This window comes from Chionomys nivalis, chromosome 1 (genome assembly GCF_950005125.1).
Source record: "Chionomys nivalis chromosome 1, mChiNiv1.1, whole genome shotgun sequence".
In the NCBI taxonomy this organism is placed as follows: domain Eukaryota; kingdom Metazoa; phylum Chordata; class Mammalia; order Rodentia; family Cricetidae; genus Chionomys; species Chionomys nivalis.
The window spans coordinates 38222943-38235630 of NC_080086.1; the positions used below are offsets into that span (position 1 = coordinate 38222943).

General features: G+C 44.9%; 1 protein-coding gene across 2 annotated transcripts in view; it reads right to left on the reverse strand.

Moving 5' to 3' along the window:
• Lmcd1 (LIM and cysteine rich domains 1) overlaps positions 1–9783 on the reverse strand; it is a 61934-nt gene extending 52151 nt beyond the window's left edge. Inside the window, exon 1 of one of the 2 annotated variants that reach the window (XM_057777143.1) lies at positions 9629–9783. In XM_057777143.1, the coding sequence (XP_057633126.1) occupies positions 9629–9670 (42 nt within the window). In that variant the 5' untranslated portion in view covers positions 9671–9783. The remainder of the gene's footprint in view (positions 1–9628) is intronic. The other variant, XM_057777153.1, reaches the window with a different exon arrangement.
• Positions 9784–12688: the final 2905 nt, after the last annotated feature.

Below are 12688 nucleotides of genomic sequence, written 5' to 3' on the forward strand. Positions count from 1 at the left end.
TAGCTTAAAAAAGAGTAAATTCTTATATTTGATCAAATCAAATGTGGGTAAAAGAGTTTCAGCAGCATAATATTTTATTGTCTATTTAAGATTTCACTCTTGTAATGTCTTTTAATGGTGACAATAGCTACATTTAACACAGTTGTTATATGCCAAGGCCTATGCTAAGGACTCAAAAGATCATTGTAAAGAAAGAGGTTTAAGGTACATTTACCAAAGAAGAAACTGAGGCTTCTTTCAAAAATGACTTACTAAAGACATTATAAAATGAATAGCAGGTCTCAACTTGAGTCTTCTTTGTCTACTCTATCACCACACATATATGAATATATGCTTGTATATATGTGTGTGTATGCACATAAGTATATATGTGTAATGCGGTTAAAGTTTTATTTGTGATGGGAAGGGACCTCCTGGCTATCTGATTGGAAAGCATCTCTTCTCACAATACTGTTTTAAATGCACAAGTTAAAATCCCAAAGAAAGTCAGTATTATTGAAATTATTTAAACACATAAATTAAGAGTCATGGATTAATAATATATTAGCCACTTCAAATATTATTAGGAAATATTGGTGGCTATCATCAATATCTTTTCAGAGCAGGGGTGAACATAAATAATATGTCCAAATTCAACTCAGTTAAATAATCACTGATATCCATTGGTATTTAAGGCCCAGGACTCATAAACTTTCAGGGCCTTTGCCTTCATTCCTAATAAGGAAGCCCTATCTTTCAATGAGAGAGGAAAATATAAAGATGCAATAGTTTGGCTCACTAAGTTGCCTGGTAACCCCCGATGTAACCACAGATCTCTCATTAAAAACACATCTTTCTAATGATTGAGGAATATAGTTCAGTGACAGAAAAATCTGTCTAGAAACCTCAGGGCCCTGGGTATGATCCTTAGTACTGAAAAATAAAAGCAAAATGATTTGGCTCAGTATAGTGGCACATACCTGAAATCCTGGAACTTGGATGACCGAGGCAGAAAAATGAGTCAAGACCAGCCTCAACTAAAATGGGTGAGACCCCATTTTAATAAAGAAAACGAAAAGTATCCCTGCCTTTATCTGCCAGCAGGATTCCAAAAGAATCTCCCTTACATAAATCCCTACCCACTGTCCCTCTTGTTAGAGTCAAAGTACTCTTAAGAAGGAATCTAGATGGCCGCACAGCCAGCTGAGGTGGGGAACATAAGAGTGCCTGGGAGGTGGGTGGCTGTCCTCCAGGGTGGGGACAAAGCTGTGATCTTCTTTCCTTCTACCTCCTGTAGCCAGCAGATTACTTGGGCCTGTCACCTTGATGGTCAGGCTCATGAATCAGTAGCTAGAAATGGCATTTAGTCATGTGGCCCAAATAGATGCTGTCTTCTTAAGGACAGGTTCTTATAGGGCATTACTCAGCAAGTAGCCCTTTCTCTGTTTTTTTTTTTTTTTTTTTTCCCTTTGGTGTCCTTGAAATCAACACAATGAAAAAAAAAATACAACCCAGGGATCAGCAGCCTTTGAGGACATGTACTTAGACAGACGATTGGTCTACCTCTCTATCAGCATGAATGCTAAAACTAGGTACTGGTGGGACCCAGGAACTACTTTTTAACTCTGTTTCTGATGGTTGCTTTCCCGAGAGTCCTGGTTAGGATATAAAACGTGGGTAAAGAAATGACACACTCCACTGTTAAAGTAAGGTAGCATGTTTGGGATTTCTCTGAAGGTACACAGTCTGGGAGATGTGAGGATAGCCAGGAAAAGAGGATAAGAGTGCACACATACACACACACACATGAATGTGTGTGTGTGTGGGGGGGAGTCAAGAAATACATAGAATCTAGAACATTGATATTGTCGGGCCTTTCTTTTACCATATGAAAAATGAGCTCCAGATTCAAGTCAGCATGGTAGGAATCCCAGAGCTTTTGAATTCATTGTATTGTATAGTATGACCAGATAGTGGATGAAACCTAGTAAATGTTAAATAAATATTTGCACAGAAATAGATAAGTGGATTTCACTCGCCTTTGCAGGCAATGGATCTTAGGGTGAGTGCCTGGGTAGGGTCACAAGGGTGGGGTTGGACAAGGCGAAGTCTCCTGTTGAAAGGTTGGCAATGAGAGATTAAGACAGACTGCTGCTATTTCCATGATTTTGCATATGGTGCGGCCTGAGCATATTTATGGCCGGATCAAGTTTAGCTACAAAGAGAAGTTCCTGCAATCTGATAGCTTAGAAGCCGCCCCATGTGATGTAGGCAAACTGAACTTGCTCTTCCAACATTCCAGCGCTTAATGACCTATGAGATTTTTGCTTTGTGCCGATGAGAGGGAATGCCAATAACAGCAAGGGGGACAGGTTTATTGCTTACTTACCTCGTTAAACTAGCTTTTAAATGGAGAACTACTATTAGCCCGTGTTCTAAAATGAGGGGTTAGAGGTTCAGCAAGGATAAATAACTGGGCAAAAATTGTGGACCTGGTAAATAACAGAATTAGGTCTTATCTCTAGATCACTATGGTTGAAATATGTGGGTCTCCCCCACCCAATGTGTACCTGTATGTGTATGTGCACACATATACATATCAAGTGTTTTCTTTAGTAACTCTCCACCATATTTTATGAGATGATATCTCTCATTGGGACCTAAAGGCTCACCAAGGGGTCCAGACTGACTGGTCAGTAAGTCCCAGAGATTCTCTTGTCTGGGCCTAAGACAGCTCCAGGAGTACAGGAGAGACTATTACAGGAGAGACCACCATTTGAGTCTCTTCATCTCTTTGGCACAATGATTCATTTGCATTTGTCTCCATAACAGTTTTGTTTTTTCACAGGATCAAATGTTTTAAAATAATGGAGAAAAAATTCAATCTATGAACAAACCACATGGATTTTCAAAAGTTGCCTAGGCCTGGACATCCATAGTTTTTGCCCTTTAAAGTAGAGAGTGGCTAATTTGATTTCTTCCCCTTTAGCAATATTATGTCCTTTTAAAGCATGCCCTTGTGGGATCCTGGGCTGTGGTTTTCTTGTCCTGATTCACATATTACTGGGCAAAGCATGAGTCAAGCTGACCAAGCATGTTGAGATGTACATTCTCCAGGGAAGCTAATGCTCACATTAATATAACCTGGAATCTTTGGGTCTAGTAGCTCCAGGATTTATTTTAAGAATCAGGATAATAGGGTAATAATGTGATTCCTTGAATGGTTCCTGTACAAGATTCTTAACTATGGAATATCATCAGCCTTCTAGAAAATCAGGAAGAAGACAGAAAGTTCATGTTGTATCCCTGGAAATGGCTGTGAATTCAAGAGGATGACGGTATACTCCTGCTCACATATATCACAGAAGAACAGACGCCTGGTGACATTGGGCAACTTCTGGGAAGTTGTTCCCCAGACTATCACCGAGTTTAGTGAGTTGGGAGAACTTAGTATATGTGTGAAACTACCCTCTTTGGATAGGGGAGCTTAGGCTTTGTGATCTGAGAGACCCGGTTTTGACTTCTTAGCCTGTTAAACACTTGGTCTAAATCCACTCAGCTGTGGAAAGGACACTGTTGTATTCACGTGGCGGTTCTGATCGCGTTGGTGTCAGAGGCCATGGCATGTATCCTGAGCATTCAGGAGGGAGTCTACCCTTTCCCTAATTTGCTTTTCCCCAAACTTGTCTGTCTTAACAGAGAACAGACAAGTCTCCTGGGAGGAAGGAATCCAAACAGTTGATAATGGTAAGAGCAAACACAGTCTTTTTGAGGGGAAAAAAAAAAGGTGGACAGGTTCATTTCTCATAGAAAAGAGCAGACTCCAGCTACAGAACTGATGTGAGAATTTTGCACTTTGTGATTGCCTTGTCATTTCTGAATTTGTAAATGCCAGGATCTGGGCTGATAAAGTAGCTCAGCAGGTAAAGGTACTCGCCATCGAGCCAGATGTCCCCAGTCTGAACTGAGAACCTATGTAACAGAGAAGCAAGTCCTGAAAGTTGTCCTCCTACATGTACACTATGACATGTGCGCGCGCGCACACACACACCAAATAAATAAATAAAAATAATTAAAAATAACAGATGTCTCCCTCAAGTATCTAAACTCAGATACCAAATATATATGTGTCAACTATTAAAAAGAATCTCAACTTCCACAGACCCCTACTTTACCTTTGGCTCCGAGAGAAATTCCACAGATGGCATTTCCTAAATCTCCAAGAAATGTATGCTATTGACATGCATGACGCCAAGAATGTTCAGAACACCAAAAATGTTCCAAGTGTAGTCAGGGAAGCCCCCTGATATTGACAGGAATCTTATAGAGGTGGCTTTTGACCCTACACCTGTCAAGGGGGCGACAGCTGCCGACCAGATCCTCTTGCTGTAATATAAAGGAAGAAGAGGACAGTCTCAAAGGAAAGTCGTGAAGGGCAGCAGTTGTCTCTTCCTCTGCAATGCTCTAGAAGGCTCCTGGACAAGTCTGCTTTCCTGAGAATGGAGCATTAGGCCTCTTTTGCCACAATCGCTTGTTTAGGAGATGGTCTGACGTAAAAGGCAGCAAAATGAAGGCAGAAGGAAACTGGATTTTATCTAGCTTCTGCTACTTCTTAGGAAAATGATCTTTGCAATAGTCCTCCAGTGAGCAAATGCCTGGAAGAAGAATAGTGACTACTTGTTCGTTAGTTCACATATTTTGAGGTGCTTGGCATAGCATCCAGGGTCTCAAGTGTGCTAGGCAGAGGCTTTACCTCTGAGGTGCATTCCAAACCCATCACAGGCCTGTATTAACTGCAGTGATTCAGCCACCTGCTAGAAAAATGAATGTTTCAAGGGTGCTGGGTAAGTGGTGGTGAGATAAGAGCATGCCAGGCCTGCCATGAGTCATGGCGAGTCTCTGCTTTATTATACATAGGCTATTTTGAATGTGTGAGTAGGGAAGGCAGGGTGATTCTCCAACCCCAGGCCAGCACTAGGCTTCTTCTGGAACATAGTCGGCTCACTGGCATCTCCTCCTGAGAGTGCCCAGAGTACAGGCACGAGAGAGACACACAGGACCTGGGTGGTCTGGCTTTCTGCTTGGAGGAGCTCAGCTTGTTCTTGTCCTGTCTTGGCAAGCCTATGGACATGTGATCGGAAGACCTCGCTCCCACCTCTGCAGGTTACCTGGGATCCCCTTGCTGAGCCTCTTCAGACACACCTGTGTGTTTGAATGAGCACCTGCCCTGTGCAGAGTCGCGGTTTTCTGAAAAAGACTTAGAGAGGGCTGGCGAAATGACCCAGCCGATAAAAGTGTTTGCCCCACCAGCCTCACTGTCTGAGTCTGATCCTTTGTACTCACAGTGGAAGGGGAGGACTACTGCCTGAGGGTTGTCCTCTAACCTCTGCACATGTGCTGTGGCACACACACTTGCACATGCGTGCACACACACAAATAAAATAAAAAACAACCTTGGTTAATTTCTCCCTTTCAGCTCCTTTTGGGGACAAGCTGTTTTATACACCTATGGGCATACCTCCAATGTGTTGGCGATTAAGGTCTTAAGTGACAGCTTAATATGTTTTTTAAGAGTGGGGGAGCCAGTGACATTCTTGAAGAGTCCTGTTTGTGTTGGACTGGCCTGCCCAAGTCATGTGCCAGAAATTTTTGCACACGGCAAGAATTAGAGGTGAAAACAGGAAGGGCTTTGGATGTAGATGAGAACAATCCTGGATCGCCCAGATAGCCAGGAAGCATATAATGTGGAACAATAATATGTAGAGAAAGATGTCTAGTTGACCTGGACATAAAACTGGTTATCCCATCTCTTACTGCTGCATGGGTGTTATGTGGAGTAACAGAGCTCTTTAGAACCAGCACGTTGGCACATGCAGCAGTCTTAAATCTCTAATCTAGTCCATTCTAAATCCCTACAAAGGTCTTCTGGCTATCAGGGCATCTTTCAGAGCCTACTAGACTTCTAGGCACCGCTTCAGCAACCCCTGGACAGCACTTTGACTCCTCTGAGCCTCAGTTTCCACATCTAAAAGGTGATGAAGAGCTCCAAGTGCTACCCACCAGGCCCCCAACTCTATATCTCTGGGGTGAACTGCTCACTGAGTGACCATCCAAGTTCAGAAGGAGAGACGTGATTCTGCACGGATGCACTTTCTTTTTTGGTTTTTTTCGAGACAAGGTTTCTCTGTGGTTTTGGAGCCTGTCCTGGAACTAGCTCTTGTAGACCAGGCTGGTCTCGAACTCACAGAGATCCGCCTGCCTCTGCCTCCCCAGTGCTGGGATTAAAGGCATGCGCCACCACTGCCCGGCCGGATGCACTTTCTATGTGTCGGGTGAGAAAGGAAATGAGATCATGGGTCTTTGCTACAGATTACCAAGGGGTGAGGGGCACAACTGACTTAGGTATAGCCGAATGCAAGTTTGTTTACTATTTCCTTGGAACAGCAAAATTTAAAGCATATACCTTCTTGTATCCACATGCTTTCAAAATGAAAATCACCACCAAACATCCTAATAGCTGATTTTGTGTGCCTCTGTGTGTGAATTTATGTATAGTATTTATACATGTTCATATGTGCGCAGGTGTGTGTGTGTGTGTGTGTGTGTCTGTACAAGTGGCTGTGGTGGGTGATGGCCTAAGACAAACCTTGGCTACTTTTTTTTCTCCAGAGCCATCACTTTCTGTTTTTGAGACAGGGTCACTCACTGGAACCTGGAACTTGTCAAGCAGGCTAAACGGGTGGCCAGCAAGTCCCAGGGATCTGTCTGTCTCTTCCTCTCCAGTGCTGAGATTATACAGATATGCCATGACTCTTTATGTGGACACTAAAGGTTGAACTCAGGTGCTTATGATTGTGTGGCCAACACTTGACCAAATTGATGGTCTTCCCAGTCCCACTAATGGGTGATTTCCACTGAGTGATTTGCTGCTGCGCCTTTAATATACATCACCTCACTAATCATCACAGATAGTGTGAGAAATCAATGCCATTATTGACTCTAGGACACCAACACCACCAACACAGAAGTTAATCACCTTGCTCTAGTGCACATCTAGTAAGGGGTGGAGCTGGGATTTGAACTCAGATCTGTGCCAGTAAGCAGAATGCTTAATAAGCATCAGAAGAACAAATTTATCCTAGTGATTGGTTCCACCTAGAGACAGGCATTTGGCCTTCTAGGCTCTTTTTCTGCCAAGGAATGTTGGCAGTTTCATCATGCCCAGGGTCCTGCCTATCCTGGGGGGGAATATCGTCTCTTCCAAGAGAAAAGCAAATGATGGCTCAAGAGCCAGTGGCTTGGGACTGTTCCCCAGCCTCTGCCCCTGTGAATGAGAGCATGCATCCCACAGCTAGAGAGGCCGGCAGCCTGTCTGGGCTCAGTCACGTGATCTCCAAGGCCACTCCAGTCTGGGATTTTATATTTTCTCTTGAAGACCTTTTTATGACTTCCCAGCTGCTGGGGATTCCCACCCCTCCTAGTCCTTGGGGGACAGGGCAATGGGGACACCGCAGTCCATTTCAGATTCTGTAAATAAGCCCTTCGCAACTCTGAGTCTAAAACTGGTTCAGAATATCTAAGTGTGATCATGCTCCCTGAGGCCAAATGTTGTAAACCCCCACAGTTGCAGATTTTTAAAGTAAATATGCAGTAAACTCTTTCAGTGCGCTGTTGATAGGGCCCAGTATTTAGCCACTCCCGCACCATTCAGCAAGGCTTTCTTATCTCAGGCTCCTTCCCTTCCCTCCACTCTTGAGGTTGAAGACATTGGTTAATCCACCCCGTGGTGATCTTCCCCAATGGTTGAAATTCCAAGAGGTAAAAAAAAAATAGCAGCCCTTTCATCTCTACCCACTTCATTCTTTCTCTAAGCCTGTAATTGGATCTAAATGGAAAATAAGACCTTTGCAGACCAAGGAAGTTGGCACTAGGCAGGGACATGAAGAGGAACACGTTCCATCTCTGACCCAGAGAATCACACCCTCCTATGCGAGGACAATCAAAACAAGGCTCTCTCCAATCATAACCTGGGCTTTTGATAAAGGGAGGGGGTGCTTTTATAGACTTCATCTCTCATTCTATGATGTCAACCAGCTTATAGTAACACACTCCCAAATCATTTGACCTCTCTGAGGACAGAGCAATGCTGTCACACCCCTGCATTCTGCTACTTTGACCGAATTTGGGACAGCAATCTGAACATTCCATACCACAGTGCTACAAGTGGAGAGATGACCCCACAGGCACCCTGAGCAGTCACTGTGGGCTTAGCCGTCAGATAGTCTGCACTTTAGTTGTTTTGAATCTCACTGTAGGCATGTGATGTAGATGCTAGATTGGAACAGAGGTGAGGAAGGGGGAAGCCTGTCCTCAAATCCTTGAGAAAAATACAGGACAGTAAGAGCAAAGCCTGAATATAGCCGGAACCCACCAGGTATCCCTCTCTCTCAGGTCTCATGTTCCCCAAATTCTGGAGGAGAGGGGACACTTGATTCTGCAAATAGTCTGGTGAATGCATCAGGGAGATGCCTGGATTAAGTCTGATTTGATGCCATGTGCAGAGGGATTCACTAGGCTGAGGAGTGGAAGGGCAGGAGGCCTGGGGCTTCCTCTTTCTCCCTCTTTTCTTCGTGTCCTCTCCTTATGGCTTTCTTTTTTCCTTCTTTTGCCTCTCTACCTCCCACAAAGTGTCAGCAAAGGAGGACTTTGCCCTGAAAGATGAAATGTTCTCAAAGCAGAGTTTAATAACTACTTCTTGGGGGGAGATTAAGCTATACCATCAACATTGCTATTAAAACTGTTGGGCTGTCTCTCCGTCATATATCATAAATAGGGAAAGTGTGACTTGTTCGGTGTTGTACAGCTAAAATGTGGCAGACCCAGGGCCAGGGTTTGAACACTTCTGCCCCCAGGAGCTACCTCCTGTGACCCTGTACTTCCTATTTCTCCATCTGGGAAGCATAGGTTTGTTGCTGCTGCCTCCCTGTCCCCTATGTCTTCTCAAAGTCCAGTCTGCTGCCTTCAGGGTGCCTCAGGTAAGTAGGCAGTCAGCTTGGAGCTGTAGGCATAGCTGCTGGCCCCTCCTGCAGCAATTTATCCGTGACCTTCTGGGCTCTGGGCCAGCCTTTCTTGAAAGGGAAATGTGCAGACCCTGGGGACAGAAATTAGTTCCCTGTGCTAGAATGGCTACCACTGCCAACAGCACCAAAAGAAACTGTTCTGTGTGCTGGAGAAACCACACAACTTTGGGAGGGTAGCAAAGGGGGAGGGTGTGTATCACAGACTCCCAAACTTCACTAAAGCCACACCAGGAAAGCAGAGAAGCGGCGGGGACAGGGTGGGGGAAAGCTAGGGCATTTCCCAGGATCACAAACAAGCGCTTATCCCTGCCTCCTAAATTTTTACTTTAATTCACCTTTAATCAGCGTCAATAAAGAACCAAGACTCAGTGTAAATACTTTTCTTAACAATGGCTTAAAGAGTGGATTTGAGGGATGCGTCTGTTAACTCAAATAAGTATAACCACCTAATTCTGCTTTTTGTGCATTGTGTGGATTTGACGCATCTCTTAGAGTGTTTCTAGGTACTCTGTGCGACTGAGAGCAAGGGGAATGGGAGGATACACCAATACAGAGGGATCTCGGCTCACCTTTTGTACTCTGGGGTTGAGGTCCTTAGCCACCTTCGCCATCCTAGGAATGCAGAAACAGCTCCTGGCTTCTCAGACAGGGGCGGGAGGGTGTGCAGGAGGGAGTGCAGGAGGGACACTGCAGCTGATGGGTCAAGTTCAGGTTTGTGCGCTCAGTCGGCTGCTCTGGGCTCAGCACAGAGCCGCCGTCTGCTTTAATTGGAGAGCGGGACTCCCTCTAAAACGTCGCCAGCCAATGCGAGTGGACGCCCATTGGGGGCCAGCCAATCAGAGCAAAAGGCTGCTCCCCTCCCTTAGGGTGGCCTCTGCACAGAGGCTGAGAAGGCAGCTAAGTTCTACCCTGACGTCAGTGCAGCCGGCGGCTCGGCCACCTAGGGCTCACATCTGTCCCCTAGGCGGCAGGAATCCCTTTCCACGCCCTTCTCCTTTAAAGGGCAAGGAGCAGAGGGAGGGGCAGATGAGACCCAGGCAGATCCATTCAGGTCAAAAGAGAGAGCAAATAGAAAAGAGCCAAGGTATTTTTAGAGAGCTGGCTCCAAAAATAAATGCTGAGCAGTGCTCTCTGCCCACTCTCTTCCTCCTTGTCCTAGGGGTACACGAGGCACGTGGTCAGAAGCCCGGACCGACCCTAAGCTGGGTAAAGTCTATAGTTACCAGAGAGAAGAGACTTTAGTAAATTAACATTTCTTAAAAACAACAATAATAACAAAAAAGTTTAAAATAACTTTTTAATAACATGTTTGACCTTCCCTTCTCAGGGGAAGAGAATACAATATGTTTTCACATCTCTCTCTCTCTCTCTCTCTCTCTCTCTCTCTCTCTCTCTCTCTCTCTCTCTCTGTGCGCGCCCATGTATATGTGTGTGTGCGTGCGCGCGCGTGCACATATAATACAACACTTAATGTGGAGGACAGGGAATGGCTTGGAGAAATCAGTTCTCCCCTTCCACCACATGAATTCCCAGCATCGAACTCAGATCATCAGGCTTGGCAGCAAGCACCCGTACCCCGGGAGCCATTTCAATATTATAGCACCAGAATTACTTCATGTAGTATGATTATCACGCCACCAGGAAGATGAGGAGACACCAAAGTTGCACTCTGCAACAAGACTTGATCTAACCTGTGAAGGCAAGAACAGAACCTGCCCCCGGGGAAGGAGCTCAAGACTGTGGAAGATTGACTGTGAAAATTCGTAATGTTTACACAAATTGAGTCTTGCAGGTTTGCATGAGCAAGAGTCTATCTGATTTTTCTCATCCTTGAAATGAACTGTCCACGTTACATCTGATAACAATCCCTGTAAGTTGGTCAGGATTGCTTAGCTATGCCAAGCTGTTTCTGAGTCCACAATGCTGTCTGAGGAAGTTCCCCAGACTTGGATTTCCCTGTCCCCTTTTATATGAGGCAGTCCTGCTTTATCTTCCATGAAGTGAGGTTGTCTTTCTACAACCCACATTGGCAAGATTGCCTACCAGAAGCCAGGGCTCCAGTATGTTAATGGAAGATTGGTTGTAGGAGGCCCAATACTCACCTTAAGGTACATCCTTTATTGTTGACTCCTTGGGGGTTGGAACTGTGGGTCACCTACTGAAACTTCCTTATCAGAAGCTTTCTGTTGCCTAATCCTTCATCTTCTTCAAGAATCTCAAATCATCCCTACCCCTTTCTGACTCAAACAGTGATTCATCTTTCATATTCCTGGAAAAGACTATGCATTGGTGATTTTACCTCCCCCCCCACCCCTGCCCTAAGATGACAGAGAACCTATTTCTTTCTCACAGGTTTCTGCTATAATTAGTTTTGTTTATTCCTAGCTCTAAGTTCAACTATCAAGCATCTAAGGGAAGTTGAGGACCCATTAATTGTATAGATGAATAAAGATCTGGTTCTGGTGCACGTGTGTGTGTGTGTGTGTGTGTGTGTGTCTGTGTATGTTCATGAGGAGGCCAGAGGACATCATTGACTATTGTTTGTCAAGGGCTGGCAATCTATGGCAATGTCTCTTACTGGCCTGGACTTTGCCCAGTAGGTTTGGCTGGTTGGCTAGTGAACTCCTAAGGATCCACCCGTCTCTGCCTTCCTAGTGCTGGGATTATGAGCATGCTACTACACCAAGCTTATTTTCCATAGGTTTTGAGGATTGAACCCAGGTCCTCGTGTTTACTAGTTGAGAGTTTTACAAACTAGGCAATCTTCCTAGCTGGGATTCTGACTTTTCATTAACACTCATCAGGCCAGGTGAGATGAAAAGAGCTGGCTTTGTCGGCTTTGTTCAGACTCCCAAGGCAGGCTCCATGTAAATGTTAGACATCCACCTGGTCAACAGAAGCCTGGCCCTGGATGGAAGTTTTCCCATGAGCGGCTCTCTCAGTAGCAAATTCTCAGAACAACAGTGCTAAAGAAAGACATCATGTCAGAAGTTTTCATGTCTCAGAGCAATGCGAACAGAAGCCAGGAGTGTAACAAAGGCAAGCTTTATCCCTTTCTGACTAGGCAGAGGCCTTCCCAGTGAAGTCACTGCCCCCTCTCTTCCCAGGCACTTCTCCTGTCTCATCTTGAGAAATCATTGTTCTGGGGATCATGGTAACTGCATAAATTTGACACTTATAGTTTCAGCTAGATCCCCCCCACTTCTCCTTACTTTTACCTCTATTTCCAGGCACATTGAAAAATGCAGATGTCATAGCATCCTTCAGTGTACCTGGAGACAGAGGTAAAGGTAAGGAGGTAAGGGTCCTATTCTCAGAATAGAATACAAGAGCTGCTGTCTTCGGTGCCCAATCCACTGTTTCCTAGAGAAATACTATGGGCAAATGACAGATTGACAGATCCCTGCTGTCCTCTAGAGGCTGTCCCCATCCCAGCTTATAATGCCAATTTCTACCATGGTCAAACTTGTGTGTGCCATATCTTTTTTTTTTTTTTTTTTTTGCGATAGTGTCTCATTGAACCTGGATCTTGACACTGGACTGGGTTGGTGACTGGTAAGTTCCAGTGATTCTCTGTTTTCGCCTTTCTAGGGCTGGGATTATAAACATGTATGCCTCCATGCCTGGCT